The 26,965-nt window shown below is 43.8% G+C and overlaps 2 protein-coding genes and 1 non-coding gene across 3 annotated transcripts in view; 1 reads left to right on the top strand and 2 right to left on the bottom strand.

Annotated features, from left to right (window-relative positions):
- Positions 1 to 3,709: 3,709 nt before the first annotated feature.
- Positions 3,710 to 3,873, bottom strand: LOC123456454. The gene has a single exon (XR_006634551.1). It is a non-coding gene; the product is annotated as a U1 spliceosomal RNA (small nuclear RNA).
- Positions 3,874 to 12,964: 9,091 nt separating this feature from the next.
- Positions 12,965 to 13,864, bottom strand: Capza3 (capping actin protein of muscle Z-line subunit alpha 3). Its single transcript, XM_004664452.2, has one exon. It carries the CDS (start codon positions 13,862 to 13,864, stop codon positions 12,965 to 12,967), a length of 900 nt encoding a protein of 299 aa, XP_004664509.2.
- A 4,475-nt stretch (positions 13,865 to 18,339) lies between these two features.
- The window catches only part of Plcz1 (phospholipase C zeta 1), a 57,062-nt gene continuing 48,436 nt past the window's right edge, over positions 18,340 to 26,965 (top strand). Inside the window, exons 1-2 of the mRNA XM_045139559.1 lie at positions 18,340 to 18,355; positions 19,098 to 19,240. Coding sequence (XP_044995494.1) covers positions 18,340 to 18,355; positions 19,098 to 19,240 — 159 coding nt within the window. The remainder of the gene's footprint in view (positions 18,356 to 19,097; positions 19,241 to 26,965) is intronic.

Below are 26,965 nucleotides of genomic sequence, written 5' to 3'. Positions count from 1 at the left end.
CAGTGGCACACACCTGTAATCTCTGCAATCAAAAAGGCTGATAGAGGGGCTGGAGAGATGGCTTAGTGGTTAAGTGCTTGCCTGTGAAGCCTAAAGACCCCAGTTTGAGGCTCGATTCCCCAGGACCCACGTTAGCTAGATGCACGAGGGGACACTGACATCTGGAATTTGTTTGCAGTGGCTGGAGGCCCTGGTGCACCCATTCTCTCTCTCTCTCTGCCTTTCTTTCTCTGTCTATCGCTCTCAAATAAATAAATAAAAATTAAAATAAAAAATTAAAAAAAGGCTGATAGAGGACTTGACATTCAAGGACAGCCTGTACTACTGAGATTCATTAACCAGTGAGCCTCTGGAATCAGCCTATTTCCCCATACCCAGTGCTGGGATTATAGGCAAACTCCTTCACATATTTTATGTGGGTTCTCAGAATTGAACTCTGGTTGAGAGGCAAGCACTCTATACTGGCTGAACTATCTCTCCAGTTCATTGCAGGAACTGCTCACCCTAGTGGCCCAACTCATTTGTCTATGAGAGGAGACTGTGCCAAGATCCTCAACATCATCATCAAATCCTTGGCTCAGTGCACACGGTGCTCAGTCTGCGCCATCTTGCTGTGCCTTCATCTTCCAGCTTGCTGCAGCTCCAGCTCCTCGACATCAAAGTACTCTGGGTGGCCTTGAACTCACAGCAAGTCTCCTACTTCTGCGCCTGAGGGCTGGGATTAAAGACACGAGCCAACACAGCCACTACATACTTTATTTATTAATTTGACACACACACACACACACAGAGAGAGAGAGAGAGAGAGAGAGAGAGAGAGAGAGAGAGAGAGAGAGAGAGAATGGGTACACCAGGGCCTCCAGCAACTGCAAACAAACTGCAGACGCATGCACCACCTGTGTATCTGGCTTTATGTGGGTGCTGGGGAATCGTACTTGCATCCTTTGTCTTTCAGGCAAGCCCCTTAACTGCTAAGACATCTCTCCAGCCCTGCTTCCAGAAATCCTAAGTATAGCCAATGGGAACTTCTGCCTGGGGAGGGGCTCAGGTATTTATGGAAAAAAAAGGATAATTCTAGGAGAGAGGAACTCTTCTAAGGAGGGACTTTGCTTGTTTACAGAAAACAGGTCTAGGGAACTCCCTTAGGCAGGAAATAAGGATAAACCAGATCTTTCTGGGACCTCCAGCAAAGTGAGGACTTGCAGGGCAGGCTGGGAGACATCCTTTGCTTTGTGCTTTGGGGGAGGGGGCACAGTCACCCTATACGGCCTCAATCCTCCTTCCCAAGAAGTGATTCTACCTGGCATTAGGGAATTGGGGGGCGATGACTAATCTGACTTCTCCGAGCTGAGTGGGGTCGTTGGGAGTGACAGCTGGGAAACTGCTCCAGTGGGTCTATCTAAGGGAAAGCAGCTGAAAGGGAGAGCTGTCCAGAACTGAAGATCAGGGTGTTCCGGCAAGGCGGGTCTCCCCTTAGACTTTACGGGGGAATAGTACACAAGCTAAAACGCAGGATGATTTTTGTCATCGAAGAGAGACCCAGGCAGTCAGGCAAACAAGAAGTGTTTATCCAGGCATCACGCTGGTCTTCTGTGGCACAGGAGACACAATTTGGTTCATCGTTTCCGAGATAACAAACAGGAATTTTTAGGGCTGATGTCTGGCCTTGTTGCTCATGAAGCAGGGAGTCTTTTGAGAATTTTATGACTGAGGAGAATGAGTCTTTTTGAAGGGAGGGAATCTCTTGCGTGCTACTGACTTCATAAAATATTTTTCAGTTTAGTTTTTCCAAATGCTGTTGGTTCAGTGCATCAGAGCTGTATGTCAACTACATGCTTAAAGTGATATATATATAGAGAGAGTTTGGTTGTAGTTGTGCCCATATAACATCATTTTCTGCTTCTAGAGTATAAATGCAAGAAGTGGTCTATATTCCACATAATCACATATCTTGGTTAGATGTAAATTACCTGTCTAGTACTGCATCTCCTACTGCCTTTTTTTTTTTTTTTTAAATATTTTGAGGCAGGGTCTAGTTCTAGCTCAGGCTGACCTGGAATTCACTAAGTAGTCTCAGGGTGACCTTGAACTCTCAGAAATCCTCCTACCTCTGCCCCCGAGGCTGGCATTAAAGTCGTGAGCTAACATGCCTGGTAATATTCTTTGTGCAGGAAACTCCATGGCGTCCTGAGAATCTGTATGACTGTCAAGGGCACCAAAGCATTTCTAATACTTACTTGAAAAGTGTCAACTCCTTTCCTGTTATGTTGACATTTCCCAGAAAAATCTCACTCATAATTTTACAGCTAAATATCTTCTAGTGTGGCATTCTGTTGAAAATGAAATGGATTTATCTTTGTTTCTTTGCTGATTCTGACATAATCATTGTGCTATCATGAGTAGAAAATTTTTTTAAAAAAGGAATACTCCAGCAACTTGTTTCTGCTAATTTTCTTCACTATCCTGAAGGTAGGTGAGACACCAAGACAGATGTGAAGAGAAGAAAGTTGAATATTACAGTATGGGAACTCGGAGAAGCAGGAAATTTATCTAGGCATTTGGGAAGCAGTTTTGTAAAACAGATTATATATATATATAATATTTATTTGTATTTATATGTATATATATTTATATATACATTTATATGTGTGTGTATATATATATATATATATATATATGTTTAAATTTTTATTTTGGGTGTGCCTAAACTGAACAATGCTGGCTTAGTGGTTAAGGTGCTTGCTCGTAAAACCAAAGCACCTTGGTTCAATTCCCCAGGATTCACATAAGCCAGATGCACAAGGTGGCACATGCATCTGGAGTTTGTTTGCAGTGGCTGGAAGCCCTGGTGTGCCCATTTCCTCTTTCTCTCTCTTTCTGCCTCTTTCCATCTCGCAAATAAATAAGTAAAAAAGAAATTTTAAAAAGTGAGCAATGCTGTGTCATGTTGACTAGGCTTTTATAAAATTATATTATATTATATTATATTATATTATATTATATTATATTATATTATATTATATTTATTATAAAATTCCTGGGCCTGCTGGAAAGTACGTGAGGTTAGCAGTGTTGCTGGGGAGAATTCTGTGTCCCTCACAAGCCCTGACATCTTTTGTTATCTCCTTGGTACCAGTGTTAACACATGAAGCCAAATTCACTTTTTTGTTTTCCAAATTTCATTTGGAAAAGCAAGAGATAGATTTCCCACCCCACCCCATTACATTCTGTGCTTATTTTGAGGCCTTCAGGCTTGGACTCAGCAATGCTCCTTCGCTCTGTCAAAGCCCTGAGCAATAGTCCCCCTTCCGCACTCATTGCTCGAGGGGAGATGAGGCCTGAGGGGCAGGGAGGGAAACTGCGTGGGGCCAGGGGCCAGTTCAGTTCCTCTTCGAGTTCGTGCTGTGTTACTTTGCACGTGTATGTGTGTGTGCATATGACTATGTGTTTTTGTATATGTTGGGGTTGTATGTGTGTGTGGGGGTTGAAATATGTATATGTATGCATATATGTATGGGCCACAGTTTCATATTGGATGTCTTCCTGCATTTCTTTCTATCTTATTTCCCTAGAGCTTACTAATAAGGCTACTCTAGTGAGGAAGCTTGTCACCAAGATGCCATCTCTGCCTCCAGAGCACTGGGAAACAGGCGCAAACCACCACCCCTGACTGGAATTTTATTTATTTTTATTTTATTTTTTTTTTTTTCAGGGGAGAGCGCGAACGCAGTCCCCCACTACCACAAATTATGCAGTCGAGTTTCCCGCATTTGGGGAAATCGCAGGGGTCAGCACATCCGGAGTGCAATGGATAAGCCTCGCCCTGGGAAAACCACCTTCGTGATCATGGTATCTCCCCTGCCAGGTAAGTATTTATTTTTATTTTTAACTTAAATTTAACTTTTAATTTTTTTTTTTTGAGATAGGGTCCCGCTCCAGCCCAGGCTGACCAGTAATTCACTCTGCTGTCTAAGGCTGGCCTCTAACTCATGGCGATCCTCCTACCTCTGCCTCCCGAGTGAGCATGCGTGCTTCCTTTCAGGCAATTGTAACAACAAAGCCATGAGTGGAGCCGCTGGCTTGGGGGGTTTGCTTGTGTCTCATTTGAATAAGCAGTGCCAGACTGCTTTTGAAGGTCTAGGCCAGTCTTTCCACCAGCAAAGTGGAAGAATTTCTACATTCATGCACGCGTGCGCGTACACACACACACACACACACACACACACACACCTTCACCAAGATTTTGCTTAGCTAAGCCTCTATTTTTTTTCTGTTATTTTCAAGCAGGCATAATATAAAACTACTGGTTGTTTTTACTCACATTTACATTTCTTTGGTGATTTCATAAACTTGTTTTTGCCAGAGGATTTTTGGATTTTCTCTTCTGTAAATTGTGTACCTTACCCATTTTTCTATTGGGATTGCTACCTTCCGAAGTGACTTGAGCAATTCTCTTATCTCAAAGGGTGTGTGTAGCAAAGTAAAGAAGTATAAGTATATATAAAATATTCCGGGTGTGGTGGCCCACCCCTTTAATCCCAGGACTTGGTAGGCAGCGGTAGAAGGATCACTGTGAGTTCTTGGCCACCCTGAGACTACAGAGTGAATTTCAGGTCAGCCTAGGCTACAGCAAAACCCTATCTTGAAAAAAAAAGTTTTAATTTACTTCTGAGGAGCTGAGAAGACGGGGAGCAGACAGGAATACTTGTGGCCTGAGTCCGACTCCCAGTATTCTTGTGGACAACTGGATGTGGCCACATTCGCCTATAATGTCAGTTCTGAGACAGGTGGAGACAGGAGAATCGCTGGAAGTCCTCGATCAACCTATCTAACTGAAAACTGCAGCCCTGGGTTCAGAGAGAGACTCCATTCCATTTTCACAGTGTTGAGGAAGGCACTCAACATCCTTCCCTGGTCTCCATGTGCATGTACACGGCATATGTGTATCTGCACACACACATGCATACACTATAGACACACCCTCACCATAAACACCACATACAACACAAATGCCAAAATACTTCTGGGCTGAGGAGATGGCTCAGTCAGTAATGACTTGCCAGCAAGAGGACCTGAGCTCTGTTTCCAGAACCCATGTGAAAGAGCCAGGCCTGGGGCTTACAATGACATCTCAGGGTGAGGCAACCACTGGCAGGTGGATGACCAGGGCTCACTGGCCAGTTGGTCTAGCCTACTTGACAAGTTCCAGGCCCATAAGAGCTGTTTCCAAAAAGGTGGATGATATTCCTGAGTAAATATAGCCAAGGCTGTCCTCTAGCCTCCACACACACCTGCACATATGTGCACATGCACACGTATGTGAACACACATGTATGCATGCACAGAGAGATTGACTTCTGTTTTGTAACTTATTAATCAAGACTTGTTCAATCTTACCACTCTATACTATATAATGGTAATTTTCAAAGATCTGTAAGAGTTATGAGTTAATTTGGTTTACTAAAACATGACAGATTATTTCTTTTCTTGATACTGTTACTTGTAAGCAACTTGGCCATAGAAAATCAATAAAGCTATTAAAACTTTTAAAACACAAGTCCTACTAATTACCAAAGAGTAAATAGCAAGCAAATTTAGCACACAATCCCACCTCCATCACAGTAAACTGCTAGACTCCTACACCACCATGGAAATGGCATAGGTTTTTTTAGTGTCTGTTCTTTAATTAATTGTCATTCAAGCTTGGTGTATTCTCTTTCTCTCTCTCTAAATCTCTCCATACCTTCTAAGACTTGTAGATCAGAAAATTATTTATGCAAAGCCTCTCTGGAAGATTCTGGTCAAGGTTGCAACCGAGAATATAGTGCTTTGAAAAGCTCACTGACAAAATTTTTTAAAAAATGTGAAGAGAAAATAGAAAAAAAAGGGAAGAGAAAGTGATATGTGTGTTATGAAAAAGTTTTGAAGACCTGCTTGGCAATAGGCCATGGAGAATGAGAAGTGGCTGGCATTTCCTTTCTCATTATTCCTGATGAGTACTGTGAAGTATGGGAATTTGCCCATTTGCTTAGAACCTCCGTGAGACAGGATGAACTGAAAAGCTTTCCTTCAAAACTACTTTTGTTTGTTTATTTGAGACACACACACACAGAGAGAGAAAGAGTGAGAGAGAGAAAGAGAGAGGGAGAGAGAGAGTGAGAACAGATAGACCAGAGCCTTTCTGCCACTGCAAATGAACTCCAGACATGCGCCACTTTGTGCATATGGCTTTATTTGGGCACTGGGGAATCGAACCTGGGTCATCAGACTTTGCAAGCAAGCTTAACTTTTACTGCCGAGTTGTCTCTTCAGGCTCTGGAAAAGTTCTTTACTTGGAAAGGTGAAATTATGAAATTTACAAGATGATGGATGGACCTGGAAAGGATTATTTTAGCGAGGTGACCCAGGCCCAGAAAGCCAAGCACCGCATGTTCTCTCATATGTGGATCCTAGCTACACATTTTTGGACTTGCATGTGAGTTGGGATAAAGCTTGGTAGCAGAGACCAGTAAGCTACAAAGAGGCTATAAAGGAGGGAGGAGAAGGGAGGACTTAAGGGGATGGTGTTGTACATGTGTAAGTAGATGAACAGATTACTGGAGGCAGAAAGGCCTCAGTGAGGTCAAGGAAAGAGACTGAGTAAAGGGAGGATGAGGGGGGCTAGTCACAATCTAAGAGGGTATGGATAAGCCATATGTAACTTTGTTTTGGACAATGGTGCACCCAGAAGCCATAGATGGTTACTACAAAAATTTCAGTGCCAGGGATGGCACACCTTCCAGTGAGTTGTTGGCCAGGGAGGTCCCTGATGTCCCAAAACATTACAGGTCATTGCAAAGGCTCTTGGTTTCTCACCAGGAATAGATGGCAAGAGCCTATTGCTGAAGACTCCACATACTTGGGCTACAAAGTTAATGAGAAATCTTGATGGAACTGAGCTGAAAACCTCCTCCCCATAGATCAACTGACAGAAAGCTAGAAAAAGCTATAGTGCATGCAGCTCTATGAGAGAAAGAGAAGTCACTGGTGGAGATAAGCAATGGTTGAAACTGCAAGCCTTAATTTTGGCCAGCAGGGTCAAACGAGCCAGTGGTTGAAATAGTGGCATGTCTGTTATGGGGGAAACAACTGCTAATTGGACTGGAGACCCAGTACATGGGAGGGATCCCAGTTCGAGGCTTTATTCCCCAGGACCCATGTTAGCCAGATGCACAAGGGGATGCATGCGTCTGGAGTTCTTTTGCAGTGGCTGGAAGCCCTGACACGCCCATTCTGTCTCTCTCTCTGCCTCTTTCTCTATTTGTCTGTTGCACTCAAATAAATAAATAAAAATACTAAAAATTTAAAGATTAAGAAAATACATATTTACTTTGTTATCCTTCCTCATAGTCTCCAAATAAGTGTGTTTTCCTTTTAACTTCTCAACATAGGGTCTCCCTGTAGCCTAGGCTGACTTGGAATTCACTATGTACTCTCAGGTTGACCTCAAACTCATGGTGATCCTCCTACCTCTGCCTCCCGAGTACTGGGATTAGAGGAGTGCTGATTTCTCATGATGAATGAGGACTTTTATTCTTTTGTTGTATGAGTGTTTGTGTGTGTGTGTGTGTGTGTGTGTGCTTGTGTGTGAGTAGATGCACATGTATGTACCAGAGGTCAATGTCAGGTGTCTTCTTCATTGCTTTCTGCCGTGTCTCTCATGGAACACTGAGCTTATGAACTCAGCTGAACTAGCCAGCCACCATGACCTTGAGGTCCTCCTGTCTCTTCCTCCTCAGCACTGGCATTACAGGGGTGCCCCGCCATGCCCGGCTCTTACATCAGTGCTCAGAATCTGAACTCAAACCCCCAGGCTGGCCCTACAAGCACTTTTGCCACTGATCCACCTCCTCAGCCCCTCTGCATTCTTCACTTTCACCTTGTCTTGTCTCCTCTCTGTCAGTAAACATCCAGCTCTCACCATTCAAAAACAAAAACAAAACAAAAAAGAATACGTTTCTGAGGTACTTTCACACCAAAATTCTTCTAAGACTGTCATTTCTTATCTGTGTTTTGGATTTCATTTGCAGTGGCTGGAAGCCCTGTGTGCCCATTCCCTCTCTGTGCATCTCTCTCTCTCTTCATTCCTCTCTCTTTTTATCTCAAATACATATGTAAAATAAAATATTTAAAGCGAACATGGTGGTTCTGTGTTTCCACGGCCCTCCGTGCTGTCTCCCACAGTGGCTGCAGAGCTCGGTGTTCCTGCTGGCACCGTTCAAGCTCTCTAACTTCTGCACATCCACATCCTCCCTCTTCGCTGACACACAGTAGCCAGCCCAACAAGCGTACAGTGATACCTTACTGCAGTCTTGACCTGTGTTTCCTGACGGTTAATAGTGTGTGTTTTAAAAAATTCTTTATTTAAGTTTCTGTCTTTATTTATCAGGACACATTTTAATGACAACTTCCATAATTATAGACAATAAACTGTGATAAATCTCTCTCCCCTTCCCACTTTCCCTTTTGCAACACCACTCTCCATCATATCCCCTTCCCTCTCAATCAGTCTCTTTTTTATTTTGATGTCATCATCTTTTCCTCCTATTATGAACGTCTTATGTAGGTAGTACCAGGCATCATGAGGTCACAGATATCCAGATCCTTTTGTGTATGGAAGATTGCATTGTAAGCAGTCCTACCCTTCCTTTGGCTCTTACATTCTTTTTGTCACCTCTTCTGCACTGGGCCCTGAGCCTTGGAAGGTGTGATAGAGATGTCTCAGTGCTGAGCACTCCTCTGTCACTTCTTCTCAGCACTATGGTGCCTTTTGAGTCATATCAGAGGTCACTGCCCTCTGAAAAGAGAAGCTTCTCTAACCAAAAGTGAGAGTAGCATTAATATGTGGGTATGAACATTAAGAGAAGTGCTTACCAGGCACTTTGGTGAGCACAGTATCTACATTTAGCCAGACACCAGTAGGCTTTATAACCCTAGAGCTCATGACCTCCCCCATCATAGGTTACATGGGCACATCAGGGACTTAGCCACTGCAAAGGAGGAGCTCCAGACGCATGGGCCCCCTTGTGCATCTGGCTAATGTGGGTCCTGGGGAATCAAACCTCAAACCAGGGTCCTTAGGCTTCACAGGAAGAGCTTAACCATTAAGCCATCTCTCCAGCCCTAAATATGTATTTTTAATTGAAGAGCAAAGAAACTTTTAAAACTTTGAAAGGATATTTTACTTAGTGAAGGAATGAAGTCATTTGCTATCTGAAGCAATGATGAAGAAATGGAGCTTAAATATAGTGAAAAATTAAAGCACACCACCAAAAGCTTATAGGAATTAACAGACAATGAAATGATTATATACACAGAGAGAGAGAGAGACAGAGAGAGAGAGAGAGAGAGAGAGAGAGAGAGAGAGAGAGAGAGAGAGGGAGAGGGAGAGGGAGAGGGAGAGGGAGAGGGAGAGGGAGAGGGAGAGGGAGAGGGAGAGAGAGGACTAGTGAATGAAGTAGAGGTGAAATTAGAGTTCATAAGAATTTAGGAATAGATAGATGAAGAGGTGATGTTATAAGAATGGTGATGATGGGGCTGGAGAGGTGACTCAGCAGTTAAGGTGCTTGTCTGCAAAGCCTAACAGCCCAGGCTCAAGTCGCCAGTACTCACATAAAGAGAGATGCACAAAGTGATACATGCATATGGAATTTGCAGTGGCTGGAGGCCCTGGCACGCCCACTGCCTCTCTCTCACTCACTTTCTTTCTCTCCCTGTGCTTGAAAATAATATATACCCCACACACATACATATATATATATATGTGTATATATATTATATATATATATATGTATATGTATTAGTAGTGAATCAGCTGGTTGAATTGGTATACATCTATATCCCTGGCACTTTGAAGGTTGAGCCAGGAGAATTGTGAGTTTGAGTCTTAAAAACAAACCAGAACAAAAACCCTGAAAAACAAATAAATTGGTCAACGGTAAACCATAAGAAACTATTGAAACTTTTCAGAGTGAGCGTTCAGGGTGGCAAGGCCAGAGATTGCCGAAACCTTCAAGTAAAAGGGCAGCAACATGAAGTGTGCTATCGTGAGAGGATTGAGGAAAACATAAGGTAAAGCAAGAATTTGGCTGTATGCCCGTGAACTGGAAACACCTTTTCCTATTCACTATGCACTCATCCAGACCTAATTTCACATGGATATGGTCTTTATTCATGTTGCAACACCCAAAACATTGAATGGCAATTCTAATTGCTTGCTTGTTCCCAGACCTGCATATGCGGTAGTGGTTGGGTCTCACACATTATGGTAAGATTTCAAGGAAGAAAAGATGAAGCTCGTTGCAACCTCAAGGCAACATAAGGCCAGGAATGTTCCAGGACAGTATTGGGCCACTCTGCAACTGGGGAGAGTTGAAAGACATAACCTTCCCATCAGTGGACCTCTGGTGGAGTGGAACACGATACGGTCTGTATTGGCTGCTGGGGAGAAGAAACCAGCACAAGGGGGAAGGAGATCAACGCAGAGAAAAATCAACTCCTACCAAATCAGAGAGCCAGAGCCTCAGAGGCCCCCAACACCTCATCACGGAAGCAGACCCAAAATGAACCCAACATGGCTCAGGGGAATTTTGCAGAAGAGGGGGCAGAAAGAATGTCAGAGCCACATGTTGGGTCTTGATATGCACAGACATTTCTCATACCTGTAACTGTGGGCTAACTCCACAATGCATGACCCATATACCTCAACAAGGAGGGGTCAGGGGTAAGGGGTAGGTCATAGAGGAGCCTAACAATGGTACCAACTTGACAGTATTCATTGAGTACAAAACTAATTAGTAAAAAAAAATTAATAAATTTAAAAAAAGAACCAAATAAAATGACCCCTGGTTTTCTTGAACTTATTAGAGGAGAGCTCTCCTTTTGGAGAAAAGAACAAACTCTTACATTGATATATACATATGTACATATGTATATATATATATTTATATTTATGAGAGAGAGACAGAATGGGCACCCCAAGGCAACCAGCCACTGCAAATGAACTCCAGATGCATGCACCATCTTGTGCATCTGGTTTATGTGGGTCCTGGGGAATTAAAACTGGGTCCTTTGGGTTTGCAGGCAAGTACCTTAACTATCTCTCCAGTCCTGTTACAGTTTTTTCTTTCTCTCTCTCTCTCTCTTTTTTCTTGAGGTAGGGTCTTGCTCTAGCCCAGGCTGTCCTGGAACTCACTATGTAGTCTCAGGGTGGCCTTGAACTCATGGCAATCCTCCTACCTCTGCCTCCTCCCAAGTGCTAGGACTCAATGCATGCGCCACCATGCCCAGCTATACATTTTTTTTTTTTTAACCAAAGCAAGAGGAGGCTGCTGGGAGTTCTAGAGTGGAATCAACTGCCTAGAAATGGGGTAAAGAAGCTTCACATGGGCTGGGCTCCTGGACAGTATTGAAGGAGAGAGCTGGCTGAGCACCAGCGTTCATGGCTCTGGTTGGCTTCCTCGCTTGGACTGTGACCTTTCCTGCCCCGATGGACTCTAACTGTAAGCTAAGCCAATCCTTCCTCCCCTACGTTGACTTTTGTCAAGGATTCTGTCCAAGGAATTAGAAGGTAACCAACCAGCGGCGGCATTGCTTATGATTGCTCATTTCACACGCACAGGCCTTCTGTTTAGCTGTGAAATCAGGGTACGGGAACTTGTCACTTGTAAGTGCCCCTGCATGCTCTGGTTTGGATGGTGAAATGTAACACCCAACCTGGGAGGGTGAGGGAATGTGGAGCTTAGGGGTCACGAGGTTGCAGCCTACATGAACAGGGTTAGTGTCCTGAGAAAAGAGACCCTGAAGTATTGCCGTGCCCCATCCACCACGCGAGGGCACGCTAAGAATCGCCGTCTGTCTACAGACAAGCAGGCCTGAGCTTGGGTTTCCAGTCTGAGAGCTGTGAGCGCGAACCTCCTGTCCATTATCAGCACCCCACTTTGTGGTACTCTGTCATGGAGCCAGGGAATTTGATGAAGTTGAAATCTTAGGTGCTTTCAGTATAAAGTGGGGATGATCCTAGATCCAGACTAATGAGGAAAAATTATTTGTAAAATATTTGGCACAAGATGTGCTGTGAAGCATTGGAATAAGTGTCTAAAGCAGTGACTTTACAGGAGCTCAACGCTTCAAGGTTGGGAGGGCCGAGTTTCCTAGTCGGAAGGTCTTGTAAGAGAGAAGCCCAGAGATTTGGAATTATTCCATATTTTCTGTTAAGAAGTGGCGAAAAAGGATAGCAGCGAAACTGAGCTCACAGGCAGTCTAACTGAGCTACAGTTTGGCATCATTGGGTTTGATGGAAAATCCAAAACCACTGTCGTTTATTAAAGTCTCCTTCAGTCACCGTTAGTCCAAGACTCAACCTTGTAATGAGAAATATTTCCAGAGACATGCTCATAGGCACAACTTCTCGGTTTCAAAGAAAGTCATATGCACACATGTACGCGTGCATGCACGAATCTGCACACACATGCAGAAACATGCAGCCTTTAATATTGACCACAGCCATAATATTTCTGAAAGGTTACATAATCAATGCCTCTAATTTATGATCACAAACCCCATGAAGGATGCTTACTTTGCACCCTCCCCTCTTTTGAGGTAAGGTCTCACTCTAGCCCAGACTGACCTGGAATTCCCTATGGAGTCTCAGAGTGGCCTCGAAGTCACCGCGATCCTCCTACCTCTGCCTCCCGAGTGCTGGGATTAAAGGCATGCGCCATCACTCCCCCCCCGTTTTCTGCCCCCAGTTTTGGTCTTACTGGTAAATACTGCCTGGATAAAATTGCCCCTCACTCTTTCACCCCACTTCCACTTGCTAGGACTAACAGGAGCCGTGTCTAGGGGCTGCTCCGCTTTAGAGCCTCAGTCGCTCCCCACAAACAAGAGCCACTCAGCGGCGGGTGGTGACGGCCGGGAGCCCCCTTTATATTATCCAGTTGCACAGCATGCTCCTGGAGTAAATGACGTATCCTAGCTTGGGGTACATCACCAGCTTCAAGTCCGAGATTATTCTCTGCCAGTCGATGAGCGTGCGGGTCACGGGCAGGTCCCTCCTGAGGACCCTTTTCAGGGTCTCCTGGGACAGCTCCTGCAGCTCGTCCAGGACGGCCGTTTGAAAGAGGTTCTCCTGCTCCTCCACCAGCCTTGCAAAACTGAGCGCCAGCTGCGCTTGGTTAACGACCTCCAGGCTCTCCTTCAGGTCCTTGGAGATTTCGAGGTGCAGGTTGACGCACCGGAAGAAGTGCGCTTGCACGAAGATCCTGCCGGAGACCTGCGTCAGGAAGGGGTTCACCTGGAAGAGCCACTTGGAGACCCACACGCCGTTCCAGCACTGGCCGGCGCCGTAGCTGTGGTCTTCGATGCAGGCCAGCAGGAACTCGCGGCCGCGCAGCGTCTTCCGCAGCACGTTGCAGTGGCCGGCCGGGTAGTGGTCGCTGGTGTACAGCCTCAGGGCGCACAGCACCACCGTCCGCAGGTACTCCGTCTCGTTCCGGATGATGCCGTGGCTCCGGATGTCCCGCAGCTGGTTCTGAAGCAGGTCGAACTTGAAGGAAAGCTTGCTCTGGCAGTCGAAGTACCAGCTGTCGCCCAGCACGTTGTGGTGCGTGAGCAGGACCGGGTTCCCGTCCAGGCACAGCGGCACGCAGTACTTCTGGCAGTGCCGGTGGCCCGCGCACTCGCCCTGCTGGTGCATGAGCTTCTCGTCGCGGATCAGCAGACACAGGTTGTCGAACATGTTGACGAACTCCCCCGGAGGAGCCTGCATCAAGAGCCGCTGAATCACCCTCTCCTTCTCCTTCCTGCTCAGAACACTAAGTGACATGTTTGGTTGCCGCAGGAGCCAAGCTTCCGACACGAAGAGCGTTCAGAGGGTGACAGAGCATCCCGTGGCACACCTCTCCCCAGGCAAGGTGTTATCTGCGCGCTCAGCATCGATCTGGCCAGGGCGGCCTGGGGAGCTCGGGCTGGCCCCGTGAGGTCACAAAAGAGCTCCTCTTGCAGAATATGGAACCCTGGGTGAGACCACAATGGGTGCTCAGCCCACTGCAGGAAAAAAAAATGAGTCATCTGCGGTGTGGTGCCCAGCCAACTAACTATCCTAATTTTGAAGATTTTAAGAACATCGCTTCGCCAACACCTCCTTCACAAGTGGTAGGTCTTTGCTGTATTGCCAAGCCTGGCGTTTCTAGAGCGTTTCACAGGGACACCAATGGCATCGCTATCCACGCAGGCCCTCAGATCACCTGCCCTACCCCACCGGGTGCCCGTTGTGAGGAAAGGTTTGAGGGCTTGGAAAGCCAACCAGGAGGAAGAAGGCACCCTGGCAATTCATGGGTGAGAGTATGGGGGGGGGGGCTGCTGCATGTAGAAACACTGTGTTTGGAGATGGTCAGACAAGAAGCCGGGAGTAGGAACACATCTTAGATGAGGTTTTCATAAGATTTTTTTTGGTGAGGTTGTTTCAAAGAGCAAAAGCAACAAATGCCATCTTCTTTGCTTTCTCCCTAGAAAGTCAGATACCCTCACAACAGCTGATAAGTATCAAGGAATTCATTTCGCACAGAGAGGCAGCAGGACATCACCTAAGAGGGGACAGGCCTCCCCCCACCCAGGAGGAGAACCAGCTCAGGTCATGAAAACAAGGACACGAGACATCCAGGATTACTGGGAAGCAAGATATCCATTCCCAAGCTTCCTCCACACCCCCCCCCCTCGATTTATCTTTATTTAGCACCCACTCTCTGAAGAGTTCTGAATTTTAGCATCTGACGTTTCTGAGTAAGCTTTCTGCTTTCTTCCATGTGTGTTCTGAGCATCTCTGGGTTTCCCTAGACTCTTGTAAATTTTTATTACAAGAAAAAGGGTATTCCACCCTTTTCATAGCTACTAAATTTAAGCACACTGCTCATTAGCTTTCACAATTTGAAGCGGAGTGGAATTTGAAGCTATTTTTACTTACAGCTTTCTTTCATGACTGAATAGATGGACATCTTATTCCAGTCACAGTGTTTGGCTTTTGAAGTTGGAGATCTCCCAAGTTTTGTAGTTTCTCTGTGTGTAATAAGTAAACTTGATTATTATTACTGTACTTTACATATTCAATATATGGCTACTGTGGGGTTTTTACCACTTGTTTTGTGAGTGGCATAGTCTCATATGTTCTAGACTAGGGTCACACTCATCATGGAGCTGTGGGTGGCTTTGAACTTCTGATTCTTTAAAAAATTTTGAATATTTATTGGAGAAAGAGAGAGAGATGGGGGGGGAAGGAGAGGGAGAATGGGGGCACTAGGGCCTCTAGTCACTGCAAACAAACTCGAGAGGCATGTGCCACCTTGTGCATCTGACTTTATGTGAGTATGAGGAATCAAACCTAGGTCCTTTGGCTTTTCAGACCAGTGCCTTAACTGCTAAGCTGTCCCTCCAGCCCTGGCTCTTTTTCCTCTACCTCCTAAGGACAGAGATTAGAGGCATATACCTTCACACCTGCTTTTATGGTGCTGGGATCACACTCAGGGCCTCATGCATAGTATGTGAGCACTCTCTGAACTGAGCTATATGCCCAGGCCCCAAGTGTGGTATTTCTAACCCTTTTTTGATGGTATTTGAAATGGTTTTAGGGGAAGGCATGCAGCAGGACATTTGACTCATGTAATAATAACATCAATCATGTTCACTAGTTACTAAGAGCAACAGAAACTGTGTTCAATAATGTCTTAAGGACTCATGTGCTGCTTCCCCTCCTCTATGATTAGGTATTGACTTGCTTGCTACTCTCAGCAAGGGAGGTCTGGCAGGTGGGGACCTTGGAGTCATGTGGCTCTCAAGTTCAGGCCTTCAGGTAATACACTGTAGTAATGGCATAATGCACTTTCTAAATAATAATTTTAATTTTCAAACTGCAATTTTTATTATTTTGCTGCAGTTTAATTGTGTTATCCCGTCTATTCCTTAATGACCATATGGCAAAGATCTCATTTTGTTGTAAGTGGTATATATATGTACTTCATATATATATGAAATGTTTAATTGATAATTTTAATATGTGAAATATTGGTCATCTTCCCACCAAAATAATGCTCTTATGTTTCCTCTCCCCAACCCTATTCCATTGAGGGCCCTCCTCAGTGGGGTTATCGGTAATCACTGTGGGGTTATGAATACACCAGTCAGTCTCTGTGTGGAGCGACAATGCCTCAGAGGCCACTTGCACATCCTGTGGCTCTTAAATTCTTTCTGCTCCCTCATCTGAGCTTTGGAGGGCTTACTGTAAGTCTTCTTTGGTGGGAAGCTCTTGACAGCGCCTGATTTTCTGCGCTGATGAGTTTTGAGTCTCCTTGGTGTCTACTGCCTTGTCCCTGGAGGAGGCTGTGAGGCTTTCCGTGTGAGCCGCACTCACATTCAATCTTCCACTTCCTCTGTAATGTGTCCTGGGCCCTGGGCAGTGTGACAGAAATGACTCATCTTATCATCGGCAGTCAGCTTTCTTTTCTTGTTATTCTGATTGGTCTTGGGTCTCCCTGGTATTCACTGATATCTGTAAAAAGCAGAATTTCTAGCAAAGAGAAAGAGAGAGCAGAATTGATAAAAGGGCAAAACATAGACATTTAAAAGATTTATTTTGATGGGCATAACCTTTCCTTGTAGCCAAAGAACAGTGGAAGCTTCCCTCTAGCTCTATGTCCTTCAAAATGATAGGCTTGGTTCTCGGTATCAGGCATGAATTCCTTCCCCTGATCAGACCTCATATCCAAGCATAGAGCACGTGGTCACTTCCTTAGCCTGTGTGCCACTATTGCACCAGTGTGTCCATCTTGCCTGGTTGGTTTATTCTGCACCTTGCAGGATCCACTGCTTGCTGTGACCATCATGGGTGACTACTCTCCCTCACCAGCTCTCCAGCGCTTTGAGTTCTAGCCAGCAGGGAAGCTTCCTTCTGTCTCAGTTTCAGCCTGATCTTTTAATGTCCTGTAACTTCATCTTGTGATGCCTTCAGCAATAAGATCTTACCATTTAGTTCTGGTGGGTAACCAAGAGCTTTGGCCAGGAGTGGAATAATGGTAAAATAGTGAATCTATTTTTAGAATTTTGAACAAGCTACATTCTGATGTCCACAGTGAGTATACAAGTTTATATTCCTACTAACATCGAATGAGGATTTCTCTTTCCTCACACCCTTGTTAGCATTTGTTGTGATTTGATTTTTTTTCTGCTCATGATCTGAATGTTTGGTCTTTTGAAGGTGTCCTACACTTCCCTCATGTTCTGTTATTCCTGCTATTCACTGTTTTGGGGCTTTTCACTGACTTTGTCCCCTGACCTATTTGCTCTGTCTTGTCCTGGAGCTCTGATTGTCTGACCTCCACATGATCTGCTCGTTGCTGAGACTGTTGTGGGAGCCTTTTCATTGAGTTGTTTCCCTTTGATTTCCATTAGGTTTTTCTTCAGTGTCTCCACCTTTTACTGAATTCCATTTGCATTTCTTATTGTATAGTTGATAGCCTGTGCTCTCTAGGAATTCATTTATGCTTTTGATCATGTCCTCTTTAAGTTAATTCTGCTACCTATTGAGTTCTTTTTATTTATTTTTTTAAATTACTATTTAGGGCTGGAGAAATGACTTAGTGGTTAAGGTGCTTGCCTGTGAAGCTCAAGGACCCATGTTTTATCCCTCTCCAGATCCCATGTATTCCAGATGCACAAAGGTGATACAAGTATGAAATTGCACTGGTGCACTATATGCACAAGCAGCTGAAGTTCGATTGCAGTGGCTGAGGCCCTGGCATGCCAGTTCTCTCTCTCTCTTTAAACAAATTATTATTTATTTGCAAGTAGAGAAGGAAGGGAGAAAGAGGAGAAGAAAGAGAATGAGAGAGAGAGAGAGACAGAGAGGGAGGGAGAGAAAGGGATGGAGAATTAGAGTGAATGGGTGCACTAGCGTTTCTTGTCACTGCAAACAAACTCCAGATGTTTGTGCCACTCTGTGCATCTGGTTTAACAAGGATGCTGGGGAATTGAGGTCAAGCCATCAGGCTTTGCAAGCAAGGGCTTTTAACAGCTGAGCCACCTATGTACAGCCCTCTGCTTTTGATTCTCTTCCATTTCATTCATGGCCTCACTACATTTGTTGACTATTACATTTTGGAATATTTTGTCTGCAGTTTCCTCTAAGCAGTTTCCACTGGAGGCTTCAGGCCTCAACTCTGGGACTTGGTTTTCTTCATGGTGATATCTTGCCTTGGTTTCTTGTCTCACTTGCTTTGTCCATCTAGAGACAATCCCTTTGTCTTGCTGAGAATGCACTCACACTGGGGCCTGTGTGGAGTGGTCTGGTCAGCCTTGATCTCATTGGACCTGGACTGGAAGTCTATCTGAGGGTCTGACCTGGGCATACTGGAATCTGAGCCTCCAAGCTTGTAGGTGGCAGTCTCCACCGGGGTCTGGGATGGGCACATTGGGGAGTGTGACCAGTAAATCCTGCGTGGGAAGAGCCTTGTCTAGTCATTCCTATACAGGATGGTGCATGTGGGTGGTCCAGGGAGTGAGGTCAGCACCACATGGGCCTGACCATGGAGGTTGCACCCACATGACTGAATGCTGGTTGGGGGGGGGGAGGGCAGCACTCAGCTGGACCCTAGGGGCAGCCTGTTCAATGCCCTGTCAGTCTCTGCAGTAGTCAGAGATGGGGAGTATGATCACCTTGGTGTCCCTGCTAAGGGTGGCTCAGACAGGCAGACCAGGGAATGAGGTCAATGACAAATGGGCCGGGTCCCCAATCCTGTGTGCAAGGGTGGGTGGTTATGTGACTGGATGGGTGGCTGTGGGAGGGTGTGCTCACCTGGGCCCTGGGTAGCTAACTTGGTGCCTTGGCAGTTTCCACATGGGTCTGAGTTGGGGAACATGATTATAATGGATGTCCCTACTCAGGGCAGTGCAAGTGGGCCGTAGTATGACTCAGAACAAAAGAGATTCAAGTTAAAAATAAATAAACCAAAGAAAAGATGAGACATTGCTTTTAGAATTTTAAATTTCAAATACGCCTTGCAAATTTCCTTAACTTTCTGTGCTTCGTACATGGTTTTTGTCTACCATTCATGAGGAATTTAGAGGTGGAAAGATCAACATCCAACAAACTCAAAGATTACTTGAGAAACTAAATATTCGCTGTCATTATGCTCACGTGAAACACGTCTTTAAGGTGAGATGATATCCATTCCCTGCCTATGCCACATTAGGAAGGACTTGGCACCAATGTAAGTCAACATTAACGAATAGTTGAATGTTTTCTATAGAATACAAATATGGGAAATTATTCTCCTATAATTAATTAATTAATTCATTAATCTAAAATATCCATCATCCAGTAGGAGATGACTTAGGTAAGGATACAAAATTGGTTGTGAATAATGTTTGAAATAATACTGGGCTCCTGGTTTAGAACAATTTCTTGAGTATGTAGACATTCATGCATCAAATCTAGGGTTGTATACAAAATTGGGATTGGTTGAACAAATGTCAAAATCATACAAATAACTAAATGTAAAATAAAATGAATGTGCGTGGTTTTAGATGGTTTGAGAGAAGTGAAGACCAAATTTAAACAAGGACCAGAGAACAAAGATCTGTAGAGGAGGTGGGTTGGGAAGGCTTAGGCAAGAGGGTCAGGAGTTCAAGGTTAGCCTGAGATACATAGCAATTTTGAGCTCACATTGAGATACATGAGACCTTGTCTCAAGACCCCAACTCCAAATCCCCAAGTATCTTGAGTTTGTTTGCAGTGGCTAGAAGCCCTGGGGTGCCCATTCTCTCTTTCGCCCTCTCTTTATGGCTCCCTTTCTCTGTATCTCTCTGCTATAAATAAATAAACATATATTACATGACTAGGGGCTGAAGAGTTAAGGTGCTTGCTTGAAAAGCCTGAGAACCCAGGTTCGATTCCCCAGTACCCACGGAAGCCAGATGCATGTGCCTGGAGTTTCTTTGCAGTCTCTGGAGGCCCTGGTATGTCCATTCTCTCTGTCTGATTCTCCTCTCTCTTCTTGTAAGTAAATACATAAAATAAAAATCACATGATCATCTTTAAAAGTCAGAAGAAACATTTGACAAAACCCAACAATGTTTTTTTAATATATACATTTTTTTTATTAATTGTTTGTGTATTCAGCAAATACAGTCAGTTTGGTACTATTATTAGGCTCATCCGTGACCTACCCCCTCCCCATTGGCCCCTCCTTGTTGAGGTATATGGGTCGTGCATTGTGTAGTTAGCCCACAGTTATTGGTACGATAACTGTCTGTGCATATCATGACCCAACATGTGGCTCTGACATTCTTTCCGACCCCTCTTCCACAAAATTTCCCTGAGCCATGTTGGGTTCATTTTTGGTCTGCTTCAGTGATGAGGTGTTGGGGGCCTCTGAGGCTCTGGCTCTGATTTGGTAGGAGTTGATTTTTCTCTGTGTTGGTCTCCTTCCCCCTTGTGCTGGTATCCGGTTCATCAGGAAAACAGCACCCTTGCTTGTTTCGCCAATTTTTCTTAGTTTCAGCCAGGGCCCTTTTGAGGTATGATGGGGTGGCTCTCTCCTTAGGATCTACATCTATCTGAAAAAGAGAAGCAGATTCTCCAACGGAGAGTAAGTTAGCACCAGGACAAATGAGATAACCCTTGCTTTTTGTAATAGAGAATTTAATAGGTGTAGGCCCTCTTGTAGCCCATGATTGATGGTAGCTTGATATTGGAGAGTGGGCTTATGTTTGGATATGGTTTTGACTTGTTTCCCAGCTCCAGCTATGGGTCCCATACCACTGAGGGGATCAGTTAGCCAAATCAAGAGCAGTTGGTTCTCCACCTTGGCTGTGAGCCACTATTGCACTTGTGTGGGCATCACAACAGGCTATTTGCTGCTAAGTAGGTTAGACCATGAGTTGCCAACAATGTTTTTGATTAAAAAAAAAAAACAAAAAACCTCTATGGGCTGCAGAGATGGCGTAGTGGTTAAGGCACTTTCTTGAAAAGCCAAAGGTCCTAGGTTTGATTCTCCAGGACCCATATAAGCCAGATGCACATGGTGGGGCATGCCTCTGAGTTTGTTTGCAGCAACTAGAGGCCCATTCTCTCTCTCAAGTAAATAAATAAATAAAAATAAAAAATAAAGAAGTTCCATATATTATTATAAGTGTATTATCTCAAGACAATAAAGCCATATAGGAACAGTCAAGAGCTAACATATCCAGTGTTGAAGACCTGAAAGATTTTCCTCCAATATCTGGAGCAAAAGAAAAATATTCACTTCCCAATATTCTATTTGACATAGTAATAGGAGCCCCACTCAGAGAAATTAATTTAAAAAAACTAAGTAGGCTGGAGAGATGGCTTAGTGGTTAAGAGCTTTCCTGTGAAGCCTAAGGACCCCGGTTCGAGGCTTAATTCCCCAGGACCCACGTTAGCCAGATGCACAAGGGGGCGCATGCATCTGGAGTTCTTTTTCAGTGGGTGGCATGCCCATTCTCCCTCTCTCTATCTGCCTCTTTCTCTCTCTGTCACTCTCAAGTAAATAAATAAATTAATTAATTAAAAAAAACTAAATAAAACCTATTGAAGTTGTTATTGCTGAAGTGAAATTATCTTCGTATACAGATGATCTTTACACAATATTTACTTACTTATTTAAAAGAGAGACAGAGATAGAGAGAGAGACAGGCAGAGACTATAGGCATGCCAGGGTCTCCTGCCATAGCAAATGAACTCCAGATGCAAGTGCCACTGTGTTTACCTGTGTTTACATGGGTGCTGTGGAATTGAACTGGGTCATTAGGCTTCTCAAACAAGTGTCTTTGACTGTGAGCCATCGTTTTAGTCCCTGCAAATGATTTTTATAGCAGGAAAGAACAAACAACGAAAGAATCTGCCAAAACTATGAAAACTAATAAATTCAATAAGATGGCAGGATACAAAATTATGTACAAACATCGGTTGCATTTCTACACAGTAACAATGAGCTATCAGAACAGTAGCCAAGAAGCCCGGCCATGTGCACTGGCAGCCACAGAAGTAAAGCAGGACTAACGTGACCTGAGGAAGGGAAACACTTGTCTAAGACTATGAGCATCAACAGAAGAAATGCAAACAGGGAGAAATAACAGGAAAGACGTCCGATCTGAAAATACCTATATTTCCCAAGGCAACTTACAGATTTGATGAAATCTCTATTAAAGGCTGAATGTGATAAAAACTGTTTACAGAAATACATAAAATTCATAAAATTCACATTGGATCAAAAAGAATCCTGGGTAGGCAAACTAATCTTTAAAAAGTACAAATGTAGAGGTATTATGATTCCTGATTTCAAAATATAATTTAAAAACTGGGCCAGGGAGATGGCTCAGTGGTTAAAGGTGCTTGTTGCAAAGCCTGGTGCCCTGGATTTTGTTCCCCAGTACCCACATAAAGCCAGGGGCACAAAGTGGCACATGCATCTCACTTTCAGTGGCAGGAGGCCCTGGTGTGCCAATTTTTCTTTCTCTCTCCCTCCCTCCCTTCCTCCTTTTTTACAAAAAATTATATATATATATTAAAACTGCAGTAATCAAAACAATATAATATGGACATAAATGCAGATTTGTAAACCAATGAAACACTAAAGATCTCAGGAATAAACCACATATGTTGATCTTCAACAGAGGGGCTCAGAACCCACAGTGAGGGAAGGGTGGTCTCCTCAGTAGATGGTACTGAGAAAACTCAATCTCCAAACCCAGAGGCATAAGACGTAAGATGAGACCCTTATGCTACACTTTTAGAAAAGTGAATTCAACATGCATTAAAGACTTAAAGACCTGAGGCTGTAAAAAGAAAATCTTTAAAGACAACACAAGGGAGATGCTTCCTGACACCCATCTTGGAGATGGTTTCTTGGATTTGACGGGGATTCCATTTAGGTGGTGGCTTCTGCATGTCAAAGGAAATGGGAAAAAAAGGTGGGAAAGCAACCTATGGAACAAGGGAAAAAGTAATTGCAAACTATGTGTCTGATAAGGGGCAAATATCTAAAACACACAGAGAATCTGCAATAGAAAAAGAAAGCAAAGAATCTGTTTGAAGATGTGCAAGGGAAGTTTACATGTATTATTCAAAGGAAGGCATGCTAACAGCCAACAGGCATGTGCAAAGGTGTTCAACTTCACTCTCCAGAAAAACTACAAATCAAGCCACATGGGATATCAACTCCGACTTGTGAGGAGGCTTATATACATGCATGCACTGTAGCAAGCATCTGCACGTATGCACAGCAAAGGGCAGCCTAACACCCTGTTGATAGGAATGTAAATTGGTACAGCCACTGTGGAAAATAGTATGGAGATTTCTCAAGAACCTGAAAATAGAACTACGATCTGATACAGTTATTCCATTTGAGTGCTTACCTCGGGGAATGTAAGACAGCCAATGGACGCACACTCATCATCCTCCAGCATCACTCAGTGCGGCCCATCAACGAAGAATGGAGAAGGAAAATGTGGCGCCAACATAAATCCTGTATTATCCATCCTGCTATTTATGATCCTATGGATATTCCTAGAGGAACTGAGTGAAATAAGGCAGATAGAAGGAGGAAGAATCTGGGATGGTCAGATTCCTACAATTGGAGTAGAGTGGGGGGTTCCCAGTGAGCAGGCACAGGCGGAGGAAGAGAATCATATCAGTGAAAGGATGCTGTTGGAGTTATGCACACAGTCAAAGCCTAGAGATATACGCATGGGACAGCCAATGGGGTAAATGAAAATGCATTACATCCATAAAGTTTGGTAAGTAGGTAGATGGTATATTGAGTGTTTTTACACACACACACACACACACACACACACACACACACACACAGCAGAAGGAGACTTTTTAAATTTAAAGATCTGTTTACTTATGAGAGAGAGAGAGAGAGAGAGAGAGAGAGGGAGAATGGGCACTCCAAATGCATGCGCCACCATGTGCACTGACTTAGTGGGACCTGGAGAATGGAATCTGGGTCCTCAGGCTTCGCAGGCATGCGCCTTAACCACTAACCTATCTCTCCAGCCCAGAAGGGTACTTCTGAAAAGGAAAAAGATGCTTATGGTGTGGGTTCATGGTTCTGTACTTCACTCCAAATTCATTACACTGTATTCATTAAATTAACTTTTTATGTAAATTATTCCCTAATAAAGTCATTTTTGAAAAAGATCAAGAAGTGAGCGACCTAGAGAAGCATTTTTATTTCACTTTCCCCAATGGAGAAAGCCCTTTCAAATCTCTCTTTGTTCAAGGAACAACCAGGAGGAGGGTATCTGGCTTTATTCTGTCCTCATCAATCCGAGACAATATTGTGAGTGAATAATACAAGGGTTTCAGTTGCAATTTGTCCTAGGAAGATGCTGTGTTTCTTAGAGAATTAGGTACACATGATAGATTGGCTCATCTAAGTAGTGAGGGGTTCAGAAACCCCAAAATGGATATTGTTACATGGAAATAAACACTCAAATGACACAATTGTTTGGAATGTTTTGGATATAATGAAGCATTATGCACACGTGATGTTTTAAGTGTGGAGGTTTGAGGCTCTAGTGCATCCTTCCTGCATAGCAGTTGGCAAGTCAAATATCTCTATGAGCAAATTTCTTAATCTGTGGAGTGGGGGTGCTAATAGTGTTATTTCATAGGATTGACCCAAATCAGAAATAAGATAGGAGTTATAAGTACATCCAGTGCATTCAGAATTAAATACTCAATAAGCACAAGTGGAAGTTACATCGATCGTGATTATTCAAAATGTAGAGAAAGTTGCATTGCATTTATTGATTGTTCCAAGGAGCTGACGTATCTTTTGACATGAATTTATATTCTTACAAAGTCACTTTTTGCCATAAATTGGGGTAAAGAACATCTTATAAGTTTATGATTTTGCCGATCTATTATGAAGCTCTTTCTCCAGGATTAATTATTGAGTCATCATGGCTTGAGCAGCAGAAATTCAGTCTTAAGATTTTGAAAATTACCCTTCTGCTAAAAATCCTTATTGCTTTATCTTATGATAGTCTTTAGTTTGTAGCATTTGAAATATTTTATAGGTACTATTGCATTTCATCTCAAAACATAGAAATAGTTTCCAATTATGCCTTTGATTGTGGGTTATGAAATAGTTTGTTTTAACACCAGGAATTTGTTACCATAGTACCTACAGCTTCATGTGTTCTTGACAATTAAGTATTATTAAATATACAGGTCATACATGGTGCTTGGTTAGAAAGAGTGCATTACAAGAATGAGTAGAGTGTTATTTCTTAGGAGAGAAAGGAATGGAGAATTTACTCTAAGTAGGTCATAATCTTGTGAAAAATTTGAGTAGGGAATGTTGCAGTCAGGTTTGCATTGCTGGCAGAAATCACCCAACCAAGAGCAGCTTTTGGGAATATAGGGTTTATTTTGGCTTACAGACTCCAGGGAAAGCTCCATGATGGCAGGGAAGATTATGGCATGAGCAGAGGGTGGACATCACCTCCTGCCAACATCAGATGGACAACCACAACAGGAGAGAGTGCCAAACACTGGCAAGGGGAAACTGGCCATAACACCCGTAAGCCCACACCCAACAATACATTGCCTCTAGGAGGCATTAATTCCCAAATCTCCATCAGCTGGGAACACAGCATTCAGAACACCTAAGTTTATGGGGGACTCCTGAATCAAACAACCACAGGGTATATGAGCCAAAAGAGAATGTAGAAGATGCTACAGGAGAGATGACATCTTGATAGACCTTAAAGAATGGAAAACAGGGGTTAGGGCGATGGCTTAGCACTTAAGGTAACTGCCTGCAAAGCTTAAGGACCCAGGTTAGAGTTCCCAGTACCCATGTAAGCCAGATGTACAAGGTTCTACATGCATCTGGAGTTCATCTACAGGTTGGAAGCCCTGGCATGCCCCTTCTTTCTATCTTCCTTTTCCTCTCTCTTTCTCTTTCTCTCAAGTAAATAAATAAAATAGGAGAATAGAAATTTAAAAAGAATGAAAAACAGGGCTGGAGAGATAGATCAGAGGTTAAAGGCACTTAGCTTGCAAAGTCTTATGGCCTGGGTTTGATTCCTGGTACCCACATAAAGTCTGATGCACTAAGTGGCACAGGCATCTGGTGTTCACTTATAGTGGCAGGAGGTCCTGGTGTGTTCATACTCACTGCCTGCTTTCCTTTCTTCCTTCCTTCCTTCCTTCCTTCCTTCCTTCCTTCCTTCCTTCCTTCCTTCCTTCCTTCCTTCCTTCCTTCCTTATTTGCAGATCTAACACTGGCTAACTGGTAAGTAGACAGCCTTCTGAAGACCTTTAGCAGTGTACTCTTAAATACTAAAAATACAGTAAACAATAAAATGTTGCCTGGTTAGACAATTCTGAAAGCATGTAGAAAAAATGCTTTAATTTTTATTTATTTCTTTGAGAAAGAGAGAGAGAGAAAGGCAGATAGAGAATGAGCACACCAGAGCCTCCAGACACATGGCCCAGTTTGTGCATCTGGCTTATGCAGATCCTGGGGAATTGAACCTGGGTCCTTTGGCTTTGTAGGCAAGCTCCTTAACCACTAAGCTATATCTCCACCCCCAATGCTTTGATATCAGTGTAATAAACTCAACAAGAGAAGAAGGTCTAGAATCTTCTATGTACCCAAAGGATGAGTATTGAGTGCTCCTTAGGGAAAAGACACAATGTGGGGAAGAATTCTACAGGAGGTTGGTGACACCAAATCAGTCGAGTTTAGAAAGTTGAGGGCTGGAGAGAGGGCTTGGTGGTTAAAGCACTTACCTATGAAGCCTAAGGACCCAGGTTTGATTCCCCAGTATCCATGTACAGCCAGATGCACAAAGTGGCACATGTGTCTGGAGTTTGTTTGCAGTGGCTAGAGGCCCT

This window comes from Jaculus jaculus, chromosome 22 (assembly GCF_020740685.1).
Source record: "Jaculus jaculus isolate mJacJac1 chromosome 22, mJacJac1.mat.Y.cur, whole genome shotgun sequence".
NCBI classification, from domain to species: domain Eukaryota; kingdom Metazoa; phylum Chordata; class Mammalia; order Rodentia; family Dipodidae; genus Jaculus; species Jaculus jaculus.
This window is presented reverse-complemented; position numbering and strand designations above follow the sequence as displayed.

What these genes read in the sequence shown, in the direction of transcription:
- Capza3 (XM_004664452.2), bottom strand. Translation starts at nt 13,864, where the DNA reads ATGTCACTTAGTGTTCTGAGCAGGAAGGAGAAGGAGAGGGTGATTCAG.